The sequence below is a fragment of the Brachycentrus maculatus genome, unplaced genomic scaffold, assembly GCF_059751285.1.
Source record: "Brachycentrus maculatus isolate JH-2025_06_01 unplaced genomic scaffold, ASM5975128v1 h1tg000189l, whole genome shotgun sequence".
NCBI lineage: Eukaryota > Metazoa > Arthropoda > Insecta > Trichoptera > Brachycentridae > Brachycentrus > Brachycentrus maculatus.
In genome coordinates, this window is record NW_028280940.1 from 211,436 (window position 1) to 237,963 (window position 26,528).

The window sequence follows — 26,528 nt, forward strand, 5'->3', positions numbered from 1 at the left end:
TTAATTTAATGAAAATTGTTAATGTTTATATTCTTAATTTTTTTCTCTTTTTTGTTATATTAGGTTAAAATCGTTAAAAACAATAAAAAAATGTATTAAAAAAGAACTCCACCGACAAGACACACAAGGTGGCTTGGTGGGTCTCTGCAAAAAAAATGCTTTAAAAATGTATAAATTGTGATTTAAATAAATGTATATAAGTAAATAAAAAAAAATTAAAAATGATACAATGTAAGACCGATGGTTTTGAACCACCATCATTTTCTACAGCCATTGACGCAAGAGTGACAACTCTTTTATTTTTATCACATGTCTCCATTAGGTGTTCATTTCTTCGTGATATCCCATCGAAGCTTCTTTTTATTGATGGCATTTTCAACTCCTTAAAAATATCTTTACCAGTAGTTGTGCCGTGAATACTATCAATATCAAGAAGTTCTTCAATCAGTAGTTTTATCCAGTCCTCGAATAAAAATCAATACCTCAGCAGTATCTGGACACATCCGTTGACTCTTCAAAGGCCGGAGAAAATCACTCAAGGTGTTCCATTTTGTCAGACAGTTGAGATGATACCCTCCGTGCCACTGCAATAAATTGACCTTGTCAGGGCACATTTCTTCGGCTACTGCAATACGCATTATTTCATCGTTTCTCCACCGGTGTACCGGGTAATGGTTTTCCATGTGTTGCGATTTCGAGATCCGCACGAAAGCTGCCACGAGTTGCAGCCTCTTGTTCGGTATATTTTGAGTAATTTTGAGCATACAAGTATTTCGTTTCATAGTGACGTTTAATGTTATATTCTTTGAGATCGGCTATGGTTTCATTGCAAATCAAACATAGCGCATTCTACTGGACTCGATTACGAAATATTGGAAGTTCCATTGATCTTTGATTCTTTTTCCGAAATGGAAATGAAATCGGAAATTTCAGCCCTTTTGTTAAGATAAAACTGTAATTATATAGTTAGAAAGTTGAAGAAATATTCATATTCGCGATGAATAATTTAATTCACCAGGAATCCTGTATTCGGTTAATATATTTAGGTATGTATTCACATTTTAAAAGACCCCCTCCGAAAACAAAATTTCGAGAGAAATTTTTATAAAAAATATATTATTAAAAACTTTAAAGTTTCATAAATTATTTGCAATATATTTTTAATTACAGCCACGCTCGTACTTTAGTGTTAAAACGAAAACTCCATACTGAAAAAAACCGGTTAGGCCGTCCTCATCCCTTGTATCCTATCGTCATCCATTTAAAATATGCATTCGCTATTGGTTTTTGACATATTGGTGTAGCGACGGTATTTTACTAGAGAATACAATTATAATAATTTAACATGAGGACTGGCCTAATCCTGATTAAAAACTGTCTTATAATGGAGTTTTCGCTACAAGGTTAATATGAATATACAGTGGTACCTCGACATACGAGTTTAATTCGTTCCGCAACCTTGCTCGTATCTTGAATTACTCATATCTCAAAGCAAATTTCCCCATACAAAACAATTGAACTACCATTAATCCGTTCCAACCTCCAAAATGTCACCCCCAGTTATTTTTGTTACGTGGTTTTGAATAATAAAAACGTATTTATAAATATCAAATATTTATTGCACAAAATCAAAAAAGAGAATGTAAAGAAATAAATTAGATATCCTCACTGGTCTTTGCCTTTTTCGCTACATTTTTCTCGCTTTCACCTGTAGGCCGTTTAGAAAAAAAACATGTCCAAGGAGGTTTGTTTCTTCCTCCAGAATGTTCCGGAAATGAGTTAGGCAAGTGTCATTAAAAAGGTCAGATGCACGACCTGTTGCAACTTTTTCTGGGTGTTTTTTTCCACGAACTGTGAAACTCTCTCCCACATTCCTAAGATCTCCTTTATCTCACTTGTAGAAATAACCTCCTCCTCTGACTCCTCAAAACCAATTTCTTGCATAACCTCAGTATGCTGCTGTGACTGTAACTCTTGTATCTCCTCAGTCGTCAGTTCCTGGGTGTGCTCCTCGATGAGCTCGTTCACGTCTCTCTCTTCCACCTCTAGACCCATGGATTTCCCCAGAGATACAATCTCCTTCTCTACTGAAACACCGGGTTCCAATTCTTCATAGATCCTTTCAGTAACAGCTTCAGCTTCATGTAAACACAACACAAAACGCGAACACAACTACACAACTGATCACAGCGAAAGCACGCTGCTAACTGATCGTGATGGCGCGACTGCGTGTTACTACCGAACCGAACTCGTATCTCGAATTTCGCTCGTAACTAAAAGCAAAAAATCACTTGCTCGTTGGCTCGTATCTCGAAAAACTCGTATGTTGGGGCACTCGTATGTCGAGGTACCACTGTATCTGTAATATCGAGGATATATCCGTGTACGTTGACTAAACTGAGGTACTTAATCACACGTAGGCGCACGAACCCAAATTATGATTCCAAAATTGAGTTTTCTTTTTAATTAAAAAAAGGAACAAAGTTGGCTGTTTTTAATGTATTATACATAGACCACCTTCGGACGGTTCCTTAGTGACCCTAAGAGAAATACATTTTTATTTTATTTATATTATTGCCTTGGTGATTCATAAATAATGAGTGATTTTTTCTGTTTCCTGGATATCGACGTCGATGACATTTTGGTATTCGATGAAATATCAAATTACAATGAAATCGTCATTGAATATGAAAGTAAGAAAATAATTATATTATGCAACCCCGTAATAATCTAAGTAGTAAATATGAACAGCACCTTTCACCGCTCCGTGTCGAAAAGCAGGTTTGTCAATCGTTCATGCCACACGGAGCCTGCCTTCTTACTGCTCCGCATAGTTCCTTCTGTTTCCCCTATGTTATGGTAGTGACCATAACATGACCTTAGCTCATACAGTATCACGTATAGTCGTCGTGGCGCAGGATGTGTCCTATCTTCCTTTTTCTAATTTTCTTTTACGCATCTTAAAACTTTATCGTTTGTCGCTCTTTCCATCCGGCTAATTCTTCCATCCTTCTCCAATACTACAACTCGAACGTTTCTAATCGTAATCTACCCTTTTTAGTCATCGCCCAGGTTTCGCTATGATATTTATATATTATACACGTGTGTAAAAAGTGTTTTTTTCTTATCATTGAGTCCATATTTCGGTAGTGAAATGGCTAAGGGGTACATCTGTCAAATTTTTCATTTTCTAACTTTGTTCCGCAAAATGTCTAAAATAGTGTATTCCATAATCTGGTAAAAGGATATAGCTGTAGTTGCAATACTTTTTTGTTTTATTAAGATATGTACATATAAACATCCATAAAATAAATGCGTTATTTAATTTCACAAGTTTGTTTTTGCTCTCCTGAAAAATTTGGTCTGAGACAGATATACCCCTTTGCCTTTACACTACCGATTTAGTCAAACCTATTTTCACAAGTAAAATAGTAAATTGTTATTTGGTAGTATGTGGTATTATTTTTCAAATTGGACGTTATGGAAAGTTTCAAATGAAAATAATCATATCTTGGACTACGATATCAAAGTTTATAAAAATTATTAAAACAATTTGTTACATATTTTAAAATAGGTTAAATTTATATTATTTTATTTTATTATGTAAGTAAAAAAGTTATTATGTTGAAATAAAATAAAAACCGATGTCGTCTACAATCATATGCCCTCTTTGGTGGGATTTTTGCGTAGCGGACGAGAAAGCGCCTGATCGTACATCAGAAAACCCTGGTTTAAATCCTGGCGGAGAACTGTAAATGTGTCCTGTAATATGATGAATTTTCATATTGTCATAGCAAATTTTCTTGCTTAGTTTGTTAAATATATGGAGCCGTATCTACTTATGTAAAAATCAATGCATGATTCGCCTCCAAAGTATCTAAAAAAACGGATTTTAACTATGTTGTCCACCACGTAATACACTAGCTTGTGCGAGTACGAGCACGCAACCCCGAGTGTCCTAGCTATTGGCTGCTTATGAGCCTTTTTCTACCTACTATTCCTCCTTCGTTTCCTTACGTTTCCCACGTATCAGTAAATATCCTTCAACCTGAGCTCCTTCGATTACGTCATCTGTGTTCCGTAAACACATTACACTCACCCAAGAATCTAGTGTAGGATCTCCTTCCTTTAGATAATTTACGATCAAGTTAATACTGCGCCAATTCGATGCGGTGCTATTATATTCATGATTAGGTGGTATACGGCCTACCAGTATGTGTTAGCATGTGCCATGCTTGACACATACGACGACAAAAGTGGAACATGGGGTCCGAGCTACTAATCTATTCAATCAAATTAAAAGATTTTAATAAAAATCGGTGAAGAAAGATAATACTTCTCAACGATAAAAAAAGATAAATTAAAGTATTTGTTTTTTTTTTAAATAGTAATAAATTTCAATGAAAACAACATGATAAACCCACAAGTAATTATTACTAATGATAATGGTAATACAGATTAGTACGATATTTACAGTAATCATACGTATACGTACATAGTCAGTAGACAATGTTGCATGCCGAAACAGAAAACAAATTGAACTTGGCGCGCATGCGTCCCCGGGCGAGCGTCGGCCATTATACCGTAGCCAAGGCGACTGGCGTAGCAACGAGTCAACAACTTGGTACATTCACGTTTCTATTTTATAAAATTTATAAAATTCTACGTAAAATGGACAATTCGACTTAAACTATTAACGTACATTCGCAGATATAATTTTAATAGTATTTCTCGACTTAATTTCAAAGTTTGTGCGCCGTATTTTGTTATTATTTTTGTGGTTTGACGTACGGAATCGTCCAATAAAATGGCTGACAGGTATATATAATATTCTTAATTTTTATGTTATTTTGTATCATCTTTTTAAAATAACTCTTTATTGTACGACGTTTAAAATGTTTGGTCAATATTTGGAATTGAAACATGTTGCTTCATAACGGTAATGGCATATAAAACATCGTGTATTGGATGTCATGTTCAACCTCATTTTATAGGTTTATTTCGATTAGTCGGTTATTTGGAGTAAGGTAGGTCAGAGACCTTGGTAATAATTATGAATTGTTATGACATCATTATGTGCTAATCAATTATGGCTAATTTGTTATCTAGGTACATAAACACATTATTTTATGTGATTTGTAAACATCAATTAATTTGCGAATGTTTGTGTATCTGGCGGGCTAATTTTACTTTTTAAGTAGGGTCTTAAGGATACTGACTTACTGTAATGGTTTTGTCTCAGATTTCAACCATGCTACAAATTGAAACCTCCAGAATCCATAGTACAGTAATACCTCGCATTCTTTCACTATTTTTAGCAATCCTTCTTAAAGTTTTATTGTTGTAAAGATATATAATTTTACATAGTCACTCTAAATTGATATAAAATATGTTCAAACAAATTAGTATAAAATTATTCTCAAGCATGTGAGGCAATATTGCTACAGAGCATATAAACATTTTTAGTTATTGGAGAGCTTGCAGATAGCATTAGTGTTTATACTCATTTATAATGTTGAATATACTTTACTCAATATATTAGTTATTGCTTGCAGTGATGCTTTATTTCGGCACTTCTGTATAGAGGTCTATCTATTGGGTAGCTCTAAACAAGAGCGGCTACGGGTGTTGATTTCTTTCCATGATAAAGCACAACTTCTCTTAGATAGTCGTCTTCTTCTTCTGCTTGGTATAGACCTTGTGGCCTGTTTTTAAGAGGCAAAGTCTCCTGCGATGTTGATTCCGAAGTTCTAGCAAAGATCAAGCCGAGGCTGGTTTGAATGTGCTTCATGATTGCAACTTCGGTGAACCTCAGCCTCCAATACTCAGCATGCCCCCTGTTAGAATAAAAGCTGCAAAGAGAGCTATTATTGTTCGCTTGTCGCCATCATATTTATGAATTTCTCTTGAAAAATGTGTTTGAAGCAAAAATAGCTCAAGTTACTAAAAGTTCTATCCTCGAAACCTTAACCCGAATTTTTAAAATAACACATTGAAATAGATCAATTAGTGGTGTTTATTAGCGTGAACTACAAAAGTCTATTGTGAGAGATGACTACCGTAAACTTATGGAGCTTTCCTTTAGGTTTTTGGGTAGTGATGGGGATGAAAACCAGACAGTCAGACCTCCTGATGCTCTCCATCGAGCGAGGGAGATGGCGAGAGCTAAAATAAAATACCTATTGGCTCGCTGTACTGACTGTACGAATGCTCCCATCGCAACGTGTTACGTTACCACGAAATGTCTCCGGTCAGTCCTTACCTTAATGATTCAGATGAATCTTTGGGTCGGTTTGTATACCCGAAACGAGAATTTATTTTCAAGATTGATCGGAAGCACTTTCCTTTAAGATTAATAATAATAAATATGGTTTCATTTGGTCCGGGCGTTATAGATGTATATTTTAAACCAATTACTACTTCGCATTTACACAACACTTTTTAACAAACATTTGTTTCAAAATTAGTTTTTTTTTATATCTTCACCTACAAATAGAACAATTTAAAAAAAACTTAACATTTCGCGTGCGACAAATATTCAAAATGATTACAAAAATATGAAATACAGTTGAACTCGGTTATTACGAGCACGGTTATATCGATCTCTCGGATATAACGAGGAAACATTAGTTGAAATTCTGGTTTCTGGTTTTTCCATACATTTATTCACGGTTATAATAAACAACTTCTCGGCTATAGCCAGCAAAAAGACATTGCCTTTTTTTAAATGTTGTAAATATTTTAATGTTTTAAAAATTTTTCGACCTTAAATAATAAAATTCAACCGGGCAATCAGACCGTTGCCGCCGGGATCGAATTACGTTTATGACTCTAAGTACTAAATTGGTGTTGTCACCAACAATATAAAAAAGGTTTCACGCATATGGGTTTGAATTGCATGTTGCGAATTGCAAGCTTTGTCATGTCTGTAAGGACCTACTTTATTACAATACATAACATATTTTATAGTTTTTTAATGTCATGCTTGTTTCGGGGATATTTACGATAGTTTCTATATTTTGTATATTCCATGCTTACATTGTAAAATAAATATTACGAGGTGGGGAATGTCAGATTAATTCTAGAGCAGGTCAGTAAAAACAAACCCTCGAATTATCAACATATCTACTAAGAATAAAAAGAGTCTCTCAATTCGTGAAAAGGCGGAAATTATTAATGAAATAGAAAAATTTGTGAATAAGAAGCGAAAGTGTATAAAAAGTTTTCATCATTCTCAGTGTCAATATTGTATTTTTATTTGCATTTAAAAAGAACATCACGGATTCGAAAAAACATAGAAACTGATGGTACGAATTTTGATGAAACTATAACAATCGCTTTGTACTTACGAAGCACAGGATTTTCCAATTTTTATAGGAAAACTGGATTAACAGAAAAATATGACACGTGTGTAATGCGTGAATTGTATGAATTTTGTTTCAATTGCGACATATTGCGTTATGTGACCATTCCAGATAACATACATCATGTAATAGGTACAACATTTTGAGTGTGTCCAAATACTTGTTCACAAAATCTGGATTATCTCCAATTACAGGAGTTATTTTCATATTATTTTTTGACATCTCATCAAAGATGAAGAAGAATATGGAAGTCTGGGCATTTACGGGGCTGACGACCGTCATCGGCTGGTTTAAGTGGCCACTTTACACACGTGTAACATTCACCAATTCTACCCATTATTGACAACCACACTACTCAAATTCTTGGAAGTTCTATATATATGAACCAATTTAGAAACCTTGTTCTTGAATCACTAGAACTTCACTAGAGACATCTATTGGTGAGATGTAAAGAAGCTTTTTTACTAAGCAGAAACTCTTATATTAGTATGTGAGGTCGGAATCCTGGATTATAATCACACACATGAGATTCGGACCTCACATACTAATATAAGCTTAATAAAAAAGCTTCTTTACATCTCACCAATAGATGTCTCTAGTGAAGTTCTAGTGATTCAAGAACAAGGTTTCTAAATTGGTTCATATATATAGAACTTCCAAGAATTTGAGTAGTGTGGTTGTCAATAATGGGTAGAATTGGTGAATGTTACACGTGTGTCAAGTGGCCACTTAAACCAGCCGATGATGGTCGTCAGCCCCGTAAATGCCCAGACTTCCGTATTCTTCTTCATCTTTGATGAGATGTCAAAAAATAATATGTAATAGGTATGTTTTAAAAAAAAACCTATTCTCAGATATAACGAGGAACGGTTATAACGAGCAAATTCAGTTGGTCCCTTCATCCTCGTTATAACCGAGTTCGACTGTAATTACATCTCAGGTAAAAGTAACTGCCTGCTCATATTTTGTTGTTGAGACTTCCTCAGAGAGGATGATATTCCGCCTTTCACCTCCCCCCACATGGGCGCCCACAGGGGCGGGCAAGGGGGGCACTCGCCTCCCCCTGGATTGGTCAAATAACGTTACTTCACATTCTTCCACTACGTTCTGCAGATTACAATTAGATACTTTTCATTTCAGACTGACATTATTATTACCTCCATCAAAACCAATTTGTGCTTCATATATATTCTGTGAAGCGCATACATTTATTATAATTCCGCCTACCCGCCTACCCGTACATCAACATGGGGTGAACTTTAAATATTAGGGTAGGGTCCCGCACTCGGTACCAGACTGTGTCACTCTATCAATTTTAAAAATAAAAATAAACCCGTTACGTTTCATAAATAGTAGAGAATGCTTCTAACCGTCATTTAGCGGGTAAAATTGAAAATTTACCAGTCTTCAATGGGACATTGTAGAATAGGCTTAACATCAAATCTTACTAATCGTTATGAGTGTTATCAGTAAGTGGTGATCTGCTCGTGTTGTAATCAATTGAACCATATTTTTTGTAGGTTTTTATTTTTTCCAAAAAAGGACTTAAATAGGTACATTTCAGTTTGAAATTTAGAAAGGAAACTCAACAAATTATTTTATTAAGGAGACATTTAAACAGACATAGCGTAGTAACTATCTCAAATTTATATTAGCAAAAGAGAATCAAAGAAAACACGCACATAATACATAAGTATTAAAAAAAAAGGCAAAATATATAAGACATAATAGAAGAATATTAAAAACATCAAATAAATATATTTTTTTTAAAATATTAACTGATTAGAACATAAAATATTGTCTATTTTAAAAATAAATAAATAAGTATGGTAGGTAGGTTTTTTAGGCTCTTTGGCTTACACAGTACACAGATAAGGTGAGACTTGAGCGTGTAGTGTTGTGCCAGGTGCGAGGCAGTGCCCCCTCGGGCAGTCGGGCATGACCATCCACCCCTGTCTTGTGGGCCCCACCCCTGCTGCCAGTTACTGGTTACTGTTACCACTGCACAAGGGCAATGCTACTCATGATATTGTCTTCAGGTGTTTTAAACCTACACCATACATATAATATTTATAAAAAAATATTGCAACAGAATTAACTCCTATGTTCTATAGTGAGTAACATAAAAGGGGCTTTCATTTATTTAAAATAAAAAAATGATTGTTTTCTGTATTGTTAATTTTTAAATTTACCTATCTATCTCTGCAAGATATTAAATTCCCTTTTTTCTCTACCTATTGCACATTATAAACTGATCTTACCCAAAATCAAGTAGGGTGTACATGTCGCCATTTTGTAAAGCTTTCTATATGTATCACTTATTGTGGAAAGTGTTGTCAATTTGTTATGTTTTCACCATAGGTATTTTTAGAAAGCAATACAACATTACTAAAAACTGTTTATATACGTAACTGAGTTTTTGCAAATTTAAATTTGGCCACTAAGCTCTCGGCTTTATTTGGTTATTTTTTCTCTTGGTGTGTTTTTTGTGGAGTTTAAAACCCCTGGATAGCAGGTGGGCTATGAGAAATACTTGTTCACGGTACCCCGATGGCTTCAGCCCCATTTTATTGTATTGTTTAGTTGCAAATGCTATCGGTGATGAAATTAATATGGCACTAATCACGAAGATTATTTGATCAATACAACGTGGGCCGGGTAGGTACCGGTGCTCCCGCTCGCATACAAGCTATCAGTTGGCTGTGTTGATTAGTGTCAGTTCCTTGTTGCTTCGGCTTATTGGGAATCAAAACATGGGTCTTGAAAATATTTTTTATTTGGAGAGTGAGTTTTATTTTCTTTTAAAAAAAAATTATACTATAATATTTTATTTTACTTTTCTATCACAAACATACAATAGCTCTGTTTATTGTATTTATTACGATGTTTTTTTTTTCTCAAAGTATTTCATGCTGTTTTTTTTATATTATAAGAAGAATATTTTATGTAAAACTATAAAATAAGGTGTATAAATTCAAATTAAAAGAGTATTATCTGCATCGGCACCTAATGTTGAAATTTTTTACTTTGAATATGTCTAAATAGTTACTAAAACTTGCAAAAATAGATGTGGCACAGAGGAAGCCTGCTGATGACGGATAATAAGCTCTGTAAATGCGCAGACTTTTATATTCCATTCTCATGAAATTGAGTGAATTACTGTATCTGTTGTGACATTATAATATACAAATTATTATTCTGTAAATGTTTAATTTTGTAATTGAAGCATATGCTTTAGAGGGGTCATACAATACTTATAAAGCATTGATTGTTTTTCATTCTCATCCGAGGAAACAACAAAGCATACTTTTGTTTAAGTACTTTCTAGTAAGTCTGTCGATCCCGGATGAAAAGTAGTGTTGGTGTGAAGCATAGAGTGGGTGTTTCCTTGGATACTGTATGCTGTGGTGGCTGCCATAGTAACTCCTCTCCTCTCCCGTTACTTATTTCTGGATATTGAGATACTTGAATTAATAGAACTTGCGGTAGAAATGTTTTGTAGAGTAGAACTCGCATTAGTTCTATGTGCCCTATTAATAAAACACTAACCCTAATTCATGTTCAGTTTTCAAAGCATATTCTTTTCAAATCCATTTCCCGCATGAAGAACTGCGAAAGTCTTATCGCTTTCCTTTATAATTGATCAAATGGCATATAGAATTTTTTTCAATCTTTATAAATGGGAATTGATAAATTTTATCTACTTTTGGGAATGATTGTAATATAATCATTCTTTTAAAGAAATTCAAGTTTGAAATTTTTGTTATATTTATATTATATCTGTCAAGTGTTCTCATTTAATGCTAAGTTAGGGGATGGAAGCATTTTTCGTTAGTGTTTTGGGATTGTGTTTATGTAGTTTATGAACTACTCAATGTTATGTTTCTTCTGACATTATCACCTGTCCCTAGATCAAATTGAAAAGCTTCAATAACATGCATAAGGTATTTTATGTTTTACTATAAGTTCGAAATACTAATTTATCTTAAAAAAACATGATTACAAAGATTCCTTCGTTACAGAGGAAAGGGTATAACTAATGTTTCTATAATTAAATTCTTCATAATCTTCTTCTAACTCTTATCCGCACCCAATGGCGCATAGGGCACTGCATCGTATTTACGCAGTGTGATTTTGATTGTTACTTATACGGAGGCAAGGTGACCAGCCCAGGGTAATATTACAGTGTAAAAGCCGCCTTCCGGGAATCAACACACTAGCCATTGCACCCCGGAGGCGGACATAATCTGCAAACATTAACATTTTAGTTGAGAACAGTTCACTTTGCGGCTATCCCAGCTCTCTCTGAAAGGCCCAACTTTCATAATTACATTCTTGAGATCTAGGAAAAAATACTTGTTACAGGTTGAGACTGTTTTATATTCCAAACCATTATAAACTTGATTATTTTTGTCTAGATTTTGACTGTCCGACAGACGAGATAATCGTGAAGTCTTCGTGTCCCGCTGTGCGGCGGAGGGGGGGAGGCCCCCGTGGCAGCCCTTCCCCTCCGCCCCCGCAGGCCGCAGCACCCCTCGCTAGTAGCCAGGATGTGCAGGATGAGGTCATCGTCATCCCCGGGAATCCAGACAGCAGCGGTCTCCAGCAGGCTATCCAACAGGTACATCCGCATGCAGTCGGTAGTCAGACCACCATATTACGGTTGGCAAATCACTTACTGAAACTAACTACGAAAGTATGCCATTAATTAACTTTATTTGTAAAACATTCTGAACCATTCATTATAATAGTGTAAACTTAATGCTTTTTTTTTTTTTGATTTCATCGTTAAAATTGTGTCAGTTGTCGCAAAATGAATGTTATATACCCTTTACGTTATCGATATTCATATTTTGCCTATGGAGTAAAACCTTATCTAATCTCGCGAATCTTCCATATTAAAAATCAATACCGCCGGTACAAAATGCTCGCTTCCATGTAGCATCGTAATTAATGAGAAGCTACTCTTTGTACAAGATTACAGAAGGTCCTATTGACACTTATTGTTATTTCATTTTGATTTTTATACTTGCGGCTTTAATATTGGCTGATAAATTGTAACAAGCGGGTGTTAACTTACATCGTTCAATTAGTCTATAGTATCATACCCAAACTAAATACTTTGACAAATTAATTGCTGCGGGGGCCACCGGTGACCGGCACTGTGTTGTTTCAACGCACCGGTGACCGCCACGTGGACCTACCTTGGAATGTTCAGCTCAGACTGTGGGGTGTGCAGTGCAGAGACAGTACGAGATCCCATCCATACAATAACATTATTCTACCTATGCGGTGAAGTTCACTGGCGTGCTTTACCATTGAACACCTGAAAAAAATACTCCTATCAAATCAAAATACTTTCTTTCCAGTCTTTTCCAGCAAAATGTCAGTTAGGTGAAGATCATTTCGTGTTATATACCCGCAATGGTAATATAAATATACGTAAGAATATAATGAAATCGTAATAGTAGAATGTAATACACAACAGGTGACTGCTAATGGGGTGACCGTTCTGGACGTGCGCAGCCTCGGGGGCAGCTCGGGGCGCTCCAGCCCCGGCTCGGGGGAGCAGGTAACCGTCGTGCAGGCGGGGGCGGAGGCCCAACACTACATCGCTGTCACGGGTGAGTGCGGGCAGTAAAGGTAGCGCACCATTATCCCAACAAACTTTATCACTACACACTACTTGCATACTCACTAAATTGTCGCTTTTTCACTTATCCCGATATTCAAAGCCTGTTAAAGTTAATCGGTCACGGAAATATATCAATTTGTATATTCGTACATGTACATATTGTTAAAAAACCTTTTTTCCATTTCAAAGTGCCACACAATAAGCCTCCAAAATAGCGGGAAGGTTCTATCGGAACATTTACTATTTGGTTTGTTTTGGCGAATAAAGATCAAAATTAACTCTGGTCAACTGAAATTCTTGAGAGAAAAAATCTCGCAATTATGTTTGCCTCGCATCCCGGAACTTCTATCTCTTTCGTACTTTTTTTTAACTATCCTGATTTTTTTAAAGCTTCTTACTCTGCTCACTGCGGAGTTGGATTTATTGAAAAAGTAAAATCATCCAATGTCGCTTCCCGCATCTTCCAGAGTGTTACCACATTAGTATTGTATACTAAATAAGTAGATTGTAGTTAGCGCATTCGGACATTGCTATTATAATGGATTATTTATGGGTGCAAATGAACGGTAGCTCGCTCTTACGCTCTCCTCATCTCTGACAAGTAGGTGCGCTCCCAGTAGGTGAGTTTGAGTACCTTGGAACACAAATCCCTAGTAATGTATTCCGAGGAAGCACGTTACTAGAGATGCAATGCTAATTAAGTTGGCAGATCCCCCTTTGCAATATGTACAATACCTCCGAGTGAAGCGCGCACCCTTAGCGCTTCAATGGAGTGGCAACAAGTTAGGGGCCTCGTACACCTGTAATATAATGCAACATGCCGCTCCCCACTTCCCACATCCAATCACCTGTGCCATTTTCAGATTTCATGTTCATCCGTTGCACTTTTAATATTTTTTATATATAAATATGTTGGTTACAGAGATTTTTTTAGGGTACTGTTATTTCCTCCTTTCAATGTTTCGGTAACCGTTACTGAAATAGTTAAATATGTATAAGGCGAAGTAGGATTTTCGTCTAAGTCGTCAAAATAATTTCTTAATTAATTTCAAATTCAAAATATTTAACAAAAATCAGTTTACACACTATAAAATATTTAAAAAACAAAGATACATAAAATATTCACCCAATTATATGAAACGATTGGGGTTTTAAAATGGTTTAGAATACTGAAAGCTTTTCATTTGGTTATTATGCCGTATGTTGTTAGCATTTCTTAGGTCCATTATTTGTTTATTTCCATTTTTACAAACAACGTTAGCCCGGTCGATGGACATTTCAATATGTAGGCAATAAGAAGAAAAGTTGTAAGCCGAATATAACATACAGCTATTGTTCCTGCAAATACCCGACCCTACCAGTACAAGTAATAATCACATAGTAATAACTAATTATTACAAAATGTTCATATTACTTTTGTTTGAATTGTCAATATTCAGTTTTATCGCCCACCTCGTGCCCTTATACGAGCTAGAGTGTAGCGCTCATTTTAATTTTATACAATGGTTTTGTCGCTGTTTTTTTTCCTTCTCATTATTAATTAATGTAGTTAAATTTAGTATTATATCTAAAAAAATATATATATTTTAAAGAAAACATTAAAAAATTGTTTTCATCTATAAAATAACTTTAAAAAGTTATTTTATTGATGGAATTAGTATTATCAAATGCAGAAACCATTTTTTACAAATTGCAAAGTTACATCATATTTAAGAAAATAATGAGCAGTACTTTATGGAAGCCCCTTAAAGGGAGTGCATTTATTACATAATACATATATTAAACATTGTACATAATAAGTGTAGTGAGTGTATTTCATTAAAAAGGGATTTGTTCACCTGAATTGATTTGAAGGGTGATACCTGATCTCCCCCTAAGGTTACCTGCAGGGGTCCCCTGTTGTTGCTAAGGATTATCTTGGAGAGGAACAATGGCCCCTGCTCTGCCCCGTGTGCTGCAACCAGAATGCATTGTCCCTCATTTTGTATCCTGCATTTTATTATTTTGCCTTTGATAGCTTTATCGCTTTGATGTCATCCTTTATTTGCGAGGATTGATAAAACGTCTATTTGTTCTTTAAATCTCGCTTAAACACATAAGATTTTTTCAATGATTTCCATTTATAAATTAATTTTCATAAATAAAAAAATTAATTTCAAAATTGAAATCTTAATTCGGGAAACTGGGTACTCCAGTTAAAAATATATATTTTTAAAGTATGACATTCACCATTCTACCAGCGGTCAACAACAAAAACATCTTCATCTTTGTAGAGTTGTCGATAAAAATATTTTTATAAACTCTTTGAATTTAAACAGACTCGTGAGAGGCACTGAAAATACACTCATTCACGGACCAAAGTATATTCTGTTGGTCCATACCCAGGTGTAGTGTTTAATTCATCACATTTTCTTAAGATGCCACCGATAACTGTATGGTTGATAAGATTTGTCATTTTATAATAAAAAATTATATAAATCATTTAACTTTCTGAAATAAAATTGTTTGTAAATCACATTATTTCTCATAAAAAAAGTATATAATCACATTCTACTGGATGTATAATTGTTATTTGTTGTTGTTTGAATAGCAAATTAAATTTATTTTTCTTATAAATATTCTTTAAAAATATAGTACCTGCCAGATACTTCCAGATAAAATTCAGCCATAACTCATTTTTTACTCAATAAAAAATGAAATATTGCCCTAACAGAAGTAAGCCACCTTGTTTATATTGTATATTATTCTCCTTTATTTATTAACTGTCCATACCTGTCGGGAGCGTTACAAGCGTGTGTAAAGATCGCTACGTGCACGGTAGGTACGACTAGGTGGGGGAGTTTGGGGTGAGTCTCCTCCCAGAGGGGAGGGGGAGGGGGGAGACTGAAGGATTCAAGTTTGGTCCTGTTGCTATCCAGTCAGTCTGCGGGAGTCGTCCGGGTAACACCCGTAATACAGCCCGCTCCCGGTCTCCGCAGCTAGGGGTATCTCCATGGAGATGGCACGCTATAGGCAGCCATATTCTGCAAGTGTGTATCGTATTGCCGAGCGTCTCGCCTTGCTTCACCCTCCCCCGGACGTCTTTGTGCCGGACATCTTGCGCTTTCACTCCTTTCCAATTGATAACTTTTCATTTTATTAAGTTATTCTAAATTCATTTTGAATTACAAATTTATTTTTGGCATTAATAATTAAAAGTTTATTTTTTTCTATATTTAAGTAATGGGTTAATAATGCTCGAATGATATTCTATGCTTTTCCTTTGAGACATCTTATTAAAATGTTATTGACATCTTTGAAATTGTGACAGTTCAAAAAATTGGGTGTGGCTATATCGCATTGGCATTTGAATTTCCACTTTAATATTACAAAGCAATGGAAGATTTAAATGTACGCTATGTTGAAATTGAAAGCATTTTTAGAATATAACATATAATTTGGGCAGTTTAAGAAACACGACTAATTGCGGTTGTTCATTTTGATGCCCTGTAATGGGATGGTCTGTAACCGGTGCGCTCGTTTGGTGTCAGGTGACGGCGGCGGAGTGGGCTACCACGTGCAGTATGTGGAACCTCAGGAGCTCTACTCGCAGACCCAGCAGACACAGTCACAGATGTAAGTTCAACCACTCGTGCTTATTCCCAGACATCCCATCCCAACTCTGTCCAACCGCATGCTGTTGATGCTTTGAGTTTTCAATGACGTAACCGTGGTGAAAAGGTTAGTCTTTTTTTCACATTTTGCTTTATTTAAATTAAAATTTATAATATACTGAAAAAATATAATGAAATGTGTTTATTGCGAGTAGTGGAACTCGGCCATAGCATCATCATAGTAACTAGGTGCTGAAATAATAAAATTAATGTGATTTCTTCAAATGTATCGCATTTGTAAAAAAGATGACATGGTTTTGAAAATATCCACTTTATCCTATTTCATGGTAGAGGTGTATACGGATACGGATCAACTCCATTCGGTTAGAACTGGCACAGATCGGGGTAGCAGAGTGGAGCAGAAAAGGAACTTGGCTCGCTTGCCATTCCGAGTTATACTTATCTGAGATGTGGTGTGGTATGATGGCAGGTATCCGGTGTACACGGTGGGGGAGACGGGCTCCGCGTACAACGGGTCGGGCGGGGCGCAGTGGTACGGGGGCCAGACCACGTCGCACCACTACCTCATCTCGGGGGGCGAGGATGGCACGGTGGCCTCCATGCACCGCACCTCCCCGCAAACCGTCTCCGCGGTGAGTTATCTACTTTGTGTCCGAATGGTTAGAGTGCGTTACGAGCTTTGTAACTCAATTTCGTCATATCATACCTTTAATTCTTATCACTAATACTGAAAGATGTACAGTACATTTTCTAATGCATACATCATTAACAAACTGAGCTTAGACTGTTTTGGAATATTCTTGTTTTTCGGGTGAGCATTTCCGTATATGAGCCAATAATAAGTGGACAAGATAACATAGTTCCAATAGTACAATATCCAGACATGTGGTATTCTTAGCAAGCGATCGACTCGGTAGAAATGTAAAGCTTCTGCGGAGTCCACAATCTGCCGACGGATTGTCAGCGGTGGACGCCTCGGGTAGAGGGAGGCGTGCGGGGTGTATGGAACCAATAAGACTAAGCTCAGTATTCCTGTACCGACGATTACCAACCTTCCCATTATGAGAATTGTAGGCTTTTCTTCCTTTTCTCCTTTACAATACCACATTTATGCAGTGGTAGCATTTATGAAAATCAAGAGGAGCCATTTGGCTACAGAGTATAATATTACGGAGACTAATTCATGTTTATTATTATTAATATAAATCAAAACACGCTACTGAATCTAGTTCATTTGAAATTCTTAGTCAAACACATTTGTCCTGTTACTGAAGAGTCTAGTGTCTATTCTACACATCACAGAATTCTGCACTCGTAGTCGGCCGTGTGAAGATGTCTCGGTATCTCACATGCTCACCTCATCCGCCATCTCAGCCGAGCCAAGGTAGCATCTATGTTGAGCGATGCCTATTCTGACAAATATAGCGAGAGATGGGTTCATTCAGTTAGAGAACCCAATAGATATGTGCTACTTCCAGACTAAGTTACTAGCGAATGGCTTAATGGGTTGAGGTTTTACATATATATATATATAATTGTATTTATTATTCCTTTAGTAATAGTATGAACAGAGTGGTAGCAGAATGGGAACAATATTTACAGAGGGTTTTCCACTTACACCAACACATAGAATGATATCTAGTTTGGCTATAGCATTCAGCATTCCCATCGTCAAATCGGTTTCATATTTTGTTCTTACTGATACACCATAGTACAGTGTATGTGATGTGTGTACGCATACACTCGGGGAAGCAGTCCACCGATCCCGCTTACTTAATAAAACCAAATGTTTTTTACATTGAGAATAAATTTGGTTATGATTTTTATGTTTATTATAATATTGAATTGGCGTCAAGAAAAAGGAGACACTTTGAATATTACTTTAGGTGTCATTTAAACGTTAGGGAACATTTAATACATATCCGACAGTATAAGTATAGTATTCCTTTATAACACGAGTGTGTCCAAATACTCCACAAATCTGGATTTCCTCCACTTGGGAGTTATTTTGACATTTCAACCTACATTTGTAGATGGAGAACAATATGCGCGTCTGGGTATTTAGGCTTATGGCCTGTCATAGGCTGCCTAAGTGATCCTAGATATATTGATCGATCTCGTGACACAGTATATACGAGTTCACAACACCCATCTATGTCGGATTGAGGAAAACTTTTATTTAGCCTTTTGAGACCCTTTTATTTGTACGCGAGATCCGTACCCCGGATTACATACTAGATTATTAAAAAATTATGTAGCTTACAATTTGACCACTTATTTTTATTTACAAAAAAAATAAGATATGATTTGTGCGCTTACTACATAGTCTGCATGTTCTGTGTTCCTCTTCCTCATACTAACCGTGGTGGCAGCAGGAGGACGCCGCCTACCTGGGCTCGCCGCCCCCCGCGGACGAGGGCCCCGCCGCGCGCTCCTCCCCCGCCACCGTAAGTCAGTTCACAGTAAGTCGCATTCACCTTACTCCCCCATATCCTGCACGGTGACCATTCTTTCACTTCTTTATTCCATCAGCCAATTTCGCAAATAAACAAAACTAAAATATAGATTCATTTCTATGATATTAATATAAATCTGACTTTATTTTCCCCCTTTGTATTGACACTTATTTACAAGTACACACTTATATCTGCTTCATGTATCACTGAATATTTAATAATTTGGTGGCATTTTGCATGCATTTGCATGCAACGTTATCTGCAATTGCGAAGTTACAGAGAGTTTTGGTACTAGCATAGATGTGTGCGTAGGTGCAGTGGCTACTGGAGAACTACGAGACTGCGGAGGGAGTGAGTCTGCCGCGCTCCACCCTGTACAGCCACTACCTGCGGCACTGCGGGCAGCGGGAACTGGAGCCCGTCAACGCCGCCTCCTTCGGCAAGCTCATCCGCTCCGTGTTCATGGGGCTGCGCACCCGCAGGCTCGGCACCAGGTACCACTCCTCCGCACGCACTCCCGCCACACCACCGGCAGACCGAGGCTAATGTTTATCCCGTTGGCAGGGGCAACTCCAAGTACCACTACTACGGCATACGGGTGAAACCGGGGTCCTCGCTGGGCGGCCCGGGCGACGGGGCGGGCGCGGGAGCCGCAGCCGGGGCCAAAGGCGGCTCCAGGGCGGGGGCGGGGGCGGGGCGCTCGTACCAGCGCCAAGACCACAACGACCAGAGCGCCAACTCTCACATGCACCAGCATCATCAGGTGAGACTCGCGCCGTGCTATATGTGACCGTTCGGGCCATGCGGTACTAAACCGGTTACGGAATTACGGAGCTTGTATTTATTTGCAGTATTTGGGCGATGGCAATCGAGCGATTCCCGACTTCCCCGAAATCATATTCGGCGACTCGCTTCCCGGAGACTGCACTCTGGAAGATGTCGACACGCTCAAGTAAATATAAATGTTGCCACCTGCCTTTCCGTTATTTCTAACTACTCCATATACATATCCCGAGGGCAGTAATGTTCCAGCGGTGGATCCGCCCAATTGTGTTGCAGGTCCATATACAGAGAGCACTGCGAGGCCTTCTTGGATGCCGTTCTCTCCCTTGAGCTGTCCACCGTGGAATCCTTATGGAGAGAATTCTGGAGGCAAAATAATAATAATGATTCTGACGAATGTGAAGAGGAAAAATATCTTTCCAAGTAAGAAAAGTAGTTAATGGGAGCTTAAAAAAATTACCATCTTTTTTTTTAAATTTCATATAAAAATGATATAATTTGTATTATGCGCCATTGTTTTGTTGGCTCAGAACCAAGCTATACCAACTGTGCGCCCTGGAGGAGGTCCAGAGTTGGGTGCGCGGAGTGGACGTGGCCTTCTATCAGCGCCTCGTGCAAGTCCTGCTGCCCGACGTGCTGCGTCCGATCCCTTCTCCCCTCACGCAGGCCATACGGAACTTCGCTAAAGGTACGGTCCTCGTCGCCGGAGTGTCCGCAGTGGTGTGCCGGTGTCTGTGAGTAAGGGGCGTTGCGCATCCGCAGGTCTGGAGTCCTGGCTGGTGGGCGCCATGGGCGGCTGTCCGGCGGGCATGGTGCGCGCCAAGGCGGGCCCCGCCTCCGCGCTGGCGCAGTCCCTGCGGCGCTACACCTCCCTCAACCACCTGGCGCAGGCCGCGCGCGCCGTGCTGCACAACTCTCAGCAGATCCAGCAGATGCTGGCCGACCTCAACCGGGTGGACTTCCACAACGTGCAGGTGGGTACGGCGCCACGGTACAGTACGGCATGTGTAGTGTGTAATGTGGCGGAGTCTACATGTGCGTGCGCGCCGCAGGAACAAGCCTCGTGGGTGTGCCAGTGTCCGCGCGGCGTGGTGGGCGAGCTGGAGGCGGACTTCAAGCGCACGCTGCAGCGCCAGGCCTCGCTGGAGCAGTGGGCCGCCTGGCTGGAGGCGGCGGTGGGCCGCGCGCTGCGCCCGCACCAGGACAGCCCGCACTACGCCCACCACGCGCGCCAGTTCCTGCTCAAGTGGAGCTTCTACAGCTCCATGGTCATCCGGGACCTGACGCTGCGCTCCGCCGCCTCCTTCGGCTCCTTCCACCTCATCCGCCTGCTGTACGACGAGTACATGTTCTACCTCATCGAGCACCGCGTGGCGGCTCACCAGGGCAGCGCGCCCATACAGGTCATGGCTGAGGTAAGACCGCTCGCTTGTAAGATGTAGACAGTAGACAGTCCGCTCGACTCGCTTCCGACGCCCTGTTCACGAGCTTGTATGTTCGGCAGAAGGAGCTCGCCAACGGGTCTCTGGGGGAGAACGAAGAGTACGAGGAGCGGCAGCAGCTGCCGGGGGGGAACGCCGGCAGCATGAAGCAGGAAGCTGCCACTCCGCCCAAGAAGATGAAGATCAGCTAGTGGTTCCGCCGCCTCGCCATAGTCCCTGATCTATCCTTTAGGTTTGCAACAATTATCGAGGAGAGTTGTGTTATTACGGAATAAGGAGTACCCGAATCGTACGCAAATCATTCACCTTTTTCTATTTTCTAAAGACTTAGAAAAAATATTATTTTTATACAAATTTGACACGTAACCAAAATAAAATATATCTTTGAATCGATGACTAGTTTCGAAAAGAACATTTATACAAGATATATTTAAAGTATTCAAAATGTCTAACTGTAATGTATGTGTTGCAAATATTTAATAGGATAACTGTACTCTTAGTATGTTGATATGCCGGAACGCGTTTAGGGAAATGCTGAACTTCTTCCCGAATGTGTCCGAGTCTGTATGGTGGGCGTACTATATCCTCCGAGCTTATATAAATATAATGGAATGCACAATATACAAACCCTAAGTTAGTAGCAGAAATCAGTGAAACAGTTTTATATCAAATATGTATATCCTTAAAGTATGAAGATATTTTTTATATGTCTAAAGCGTTTAATCAATTTGAGCTTTGAAAATGAAATTTATTGTAACGTAACGATAATGGCAATGTTGCACCGACAAGTATTGCAATTGCCTACAGACACGAGGTCTACAGCACATGTCCACCAAACCCTCCCAGCTCCCATCAGCTCATCCCGGATATAATGTTGTAGAAACTTGTTTCTGGAAATGCAGGTACAGGCAGCGGGTCCTTTTCATCAATATCGACCTCTCCTGCTATCGGTTTCACAAGCTTTCCATAGTTTCTATCCCATACGTTGCCGTTTAATGTAAGAAAATTGGAAATAATGTAAAAAAACAGATAAAATGTATCAAATTTGCTGCTTAATTCGAACAATAAGTGCGGTAAATGGTGATTGAGAAACGATCGATGCGGTTTAGTTTAGTATGAAATTAAGTCGGGATAGAAGAAATAAACGACACACCCGGGAAAACGATTATTCGAGGAACGATAGATAGAGGTTTCAGTGTATATGAAAAGTTCCACGATGACAGTGACCCGGTTCCCCTGTCACTAGGAGAAGGAGAGAACTCCTATTCTGTCTCTCCCTCTGTTATATGTATTTGATGGCACCAACGTGACCACCCGTTAGAATAACAACAAGGGATAGTCGTCTCGAGTAGTATCCCGCGAACATTGGGTCTCTACCTTATTTTGTTGGCGTGACCGCCTCTCTGTTTCATGTTACTGTTCTGCAGTAAGTACGATGATTACAATTTAGTATTTTATATTTATCGGTAAGAAATAAAGAATGGACAAATTCCCTTCCGTTGCATTGTTGGACTTATATTTGTACGGTTTGGTGGATAATTAAGGTGTGTTAGGGTAGTGATTATAAGAAATAAATGTATTTTAGGATTATGTACACATTTTGCCTTTTTTTGTACAGAAAATACTGTGTATATTTATATGTTTCTATTGTAACACATTAATTAATGGGGCTTATTGAACAATCCATCCATTCAAAGGTCAATTAGGATTGGCCCAAAAAGGTACGTATATTATTCAGTCAATATTACATTATTATTACAAACTTGTTTAAACACAAAGTTTATAGAAACGCATACATATAAGCTCTCAAATTTTATTATTTTTATTGAATATTCCGATAGGTTATTTATTTTTGCTAATGAAATGATTTAAAAAGTATTTTTACATTTTGCGCGTTTTGGAAAATGAACGTATGTGTAATTTGACTAGTTATATTGTTTTGAACTACATATATCACGCATATGCAAATAACTTCTCTATTTCTAGATCATGTATAGAAGAAAGCCTATGGTAATCTAAAATTATTGGTTATTGTAATCATGTGATATTTTTGGCAAGTGATGATTTAAATTCCAAAATAATGACACTTTTTACTTAGTTATTAAATGAAACGGCTCATTTGCAACACCCTAAAATTAAGAAAAATAAAATATCCATTGTTCCAGGGTAAATATTTACATATTTCATAGTAATACAAATATGTATTATACACAAATATTACAAATTGGATAGGTAAATTCATTAAATGATAAAACAAACAAAAATCCCCCTTTACAATCGAGTAAATCAAAAAAATATTTACATCATAAAATCACCCGTAAACTTGGTCCACCTAATTCTAAGTAACATCTGCCGTGTATCTATGATGAAATATAATGTTGATTTGTGTTATGTGGATCCTTATATAAATAAGGACCTGCTGAAGATGATTAAAAATATATATATATAAGTTGACAGACACAAAAGCAAAATTGTGTTTACCATTAGCGTAAAGGTTTACTTTGAATCAAATGATTATTTGTGCAATATTACCTTACTACATATTACTAATGCTCTTGACCAAATGATTCTCACTCCACAATTCCTTTGTTCATATTAATAACCATCACAAAAATGCACTTGTTTCATTCGCATTACGCGATTGAACGGGCTGCTGGTGAAATGTAATCATGTTCTAGTTCAGATTTGTGTTTGATAAAATATACCGCAATATGTCTGTATATTATACTATGCAGGTTCATAGAGAAATATTACCTAATTAGTGCATTAATGGGCCTAATAATTACTCTAGAACACGTACAGTAAACTTGTAACTTAATAACTATTGAAATATGTATGTATTTAAAAGTTGTTGCGGCAGAACATTCCTTTTGAATGAATTGTATAACTATTATGAACCGGTGGCAGAGAAAATTGTGTGGATTTCCTCTGTAATGCGCAATTCTCTAGTTACGATACTTATAAAATAATATTCTCGATACACGATACTTTCGTGTGTTCAGTAATTTTGGTAAAATTAAAGTTTTTCTTATTTATTAATTTCTGGAACAATTTCTTCTAGATAACTGACACAACTCTTATATATTTACGAGGGTTCATTGATATACACAAAATGTTACTGAAAAATCACACAATGTAAGGTTTCAGCCTCGCTAAATCATAAAAATTGCAGTCAAATTTCTTGTACAACCTAAATCCTGCGCAAGTGCATTTTTATCTATGTGTACCCCTTACAAAATTATTTTCAAAAAACTGCCTAGTGGTTGTTTCTCGACTTTTTCTATTGAAAATTAAAATGAAAAATAGCGGACAAATGTACATACGCTAGAAAAATTATATGAAATCATGTTTCTTAACTCCCGCCTTGTTTTGTTGTAAAAAAATGTCTAGTCTCCCATCAGTCTGATGACGTCGGGAACGAGTGTCGTAACTGTTTAGCTTTGAAATATAATGTTTTTACGAAGTGTGAAATAGCAATCTGACGAGTTTGGAGTATGGCCACTCGCTTCCGGGGAAAGAAGCGTCGGCATATCCATACATACCCCGCAGAGACATCTCCGAGAATGTCGAGTGATTTGTAAAGTAGTGACATAACCACCTGCCGACCACCACTTTGTTCTCGGTGATGAGCGATACAATACTGGCTGGGACTGTTGGCGTATGGAAATTCACCTTGTGTTTTTGATACATTTATAAATGTTACCAGCATTGTAAGACGGTGTGTACCTATATTAGTAACCAAATATACGGTGTGTACCTATATTAGTAACCAAATAATGGTGGACGAGAATATTAAACTAGTCATGTGTTATTGGTGTTTTATTTTTTATTTTTATTACCTGAAATTCAGCCAAAACGGAATTATTTGTGTAGCCACTGGATTTACAATTGTATTCTAGCAATATTAGGTAAGGGAAGGGTTTGGAGATGATGAATGCAGATTGACGTCAAATGGAACATAATTTAATATGACACTGTCAACTGGATAGAATATTTGATGACACGTAATTCACAAATGTACATATACCTACATATGCAATAACAATCACAAAGCGCAACTAACTGATTACGACACCCCACCTGTATTCTGACAACCATGAACTTTTAATGTTGAATGGAGAAGATGAGTTCTATGCCTTGAAATTATAGTTTTAGTGACTTGTGGTTGTGTCAGGTACATTGGCCCCAACACTCCCCTCGCCTAGTCACTAACATGTGCCTGCATAATACGCACTCGGAGTACCTGCTCAACATTGTATGTATTGTGCCAGCGTGGTCAAGTTAGTGCAAGTAGGAGGAGGAAAATAGAACAATTTGTATACTAGCTACCTGATTGAAAATACTAATTTTAAATAAAATATTTAGCGTGAAAACCTAGAGGTGGGTGGCATACCTTTTCAGCATCTTAAGTGCTCTAAAGTATTTGATGTTAAACGAGTGAGGCTTGAATTGTTTCGAAGGGTGGAAATCTATCAAATTAAAATAGCATGTCCAGTAAAAGCTTGTCAATTCAAAATTAAAGGTATCCAAATTCTAAAATATTTCCAATTGGCAAATAAAATTGAATGAATCACTTACATTCGCATTGGAAATTTAAAAATATTGGAAAAAATTTATATTTTGGTGGTTTTAAATTTGAACAAATCTTTAAAAAAAAATATGTAAAATCATTGAAGTTTTGCTATTCATAATAGGTCATATAAAAAGTCTGTGCGGTTTTTTGCCACTAGATGATGTTGATGCCCAAATATCAGGCAACACGATTGTTTTAAATGAGCATGTGCTTAAAAGGGGACATTTTTTTGAAAATTGATTTCCAATTCATTGCTTTTGTAAAAAGTTATATTGATTTGAAAATTAATGAAATATCTGAAGAAATACGCTGTGTGATGGTTTTTTAATATAAAAAGGGTAAAAATTGCCGAAAAGTGTACGGTGAGAATGCTTTGAGTAAAGGACCCATGAGTTATTTGCTCCATCCCATTCCCGAAATTTCAATGTCTAAGATGCATCTCCCTCTGGTCGGCTAGTCATAGAAAAAGTCAACAAAATTTTTAAACTGGTGGAGCAAGACTGACATGCAAGCTGTCAAAAAATAGCGGAGACACTAAACATTAATCACACGGCAGTTTGAAATCATTTGAAAAGAGCAAGCTACAAAAAGAAGGGCAATGTTTGGATGCCACATGAATTAACGCAAAGAAATTTTACTAACCGAATTACCATAAGTGAAA

The 26,528-nt window shown here is 37.5% G+C and overlaps 1 protein-coding gene and 1 long non-coding RNA gene across 7 annotated transcripts; one reads left to right on the top strand and one right to left on the bottom strand.

Annotated features, from left to right (window-relative positions):
• Positions 1-1,423: 1,423 nt before the first annotated feature.
• Positions 1,424-2,770, bottom strand: LOC148307793 (uncharacterized). The gene is made up of 2 exons (XR_015837789.1): positions 2,755-2,770; positions 1,424-2,273 (listed from the first exon to the last, which is right to left on the bottom strand). It is a non-coding gene; the product is annotated as an uncharacterized LOC148307793 (long non-coding RNA).
• On the top strand, positions 2,535-25,105 carry Rfx (regulatory transcription factor Rfx). Of its 6 annotated transcripts, none has more exons than XM_088262789.1 (14): positions 2,535-2,693; positions 11,783-11,985; positions 12,853-12,988; positions 16,530-16,614; positions 17,083-17,245; positions 18,986-19,075; positions 19,382-19,563; positions 19,634-19,832; positions 19,921-20,021; positions 20,129-20,275; positions 20,383-20,540; positions 20,615-20,826; positions 20,905-21,267; positions 21,360-25,105. In XM_088262789.1, exons 1-14 carry the CDS (start codon positions 2,597-2,599, stop codon positions 21,483-21,485), a joined length of 2,262 nt encoding a protein of 753 aa, XP_088118915.1. In that variant the 5' UTR covers positions 2,535-2,596; the 3' UTR covers positions 21,486-25,105. The 6 variants fall into 6 exon arrangements, with proteins under 6 accessions (XP_088118915.1, XP_088118916.1, XP_088118917.1 ...); XM_088262790.1 differs by having other exon boundaries at positions 18,986-19,060; positions 21,357-25,105; XM_088262791.1 differs by having other exon boundaries at positions 18,989-19,060; positions 21,357-25,105.
• The last annotated feature ends 1,423 nt before the right edge of the window (positions 25,106-26,528 follow it).

What these genes read in the sequence shown, in the direction of transcription:
- Rfx (XM_088262785.1), top strand. Translation starts at nt 2,597, where the DNA reads ATGAGTGATTTTTTCTGTTTCCTGGATATCGACGTCGATGACATTTTG. An exon ending in CAGCAGACACAGTCACAGAT is followed by an intron (nt 16,615 to 17,082) that starts GTAAGTTCAACC and finishes GTATGATGGCAG; the next exon opens with GTATCCGGTGTACACGGTGG. An exon ending in CCACCGTAAGTCAGTTCACA is followed by an intron (nt 19,076 to 19,381) that starts GTAAGTCGCATT and finishes ATGTGTGCGTAG; the next exon opens with GTGCAGTGGCTACTGGAGAA.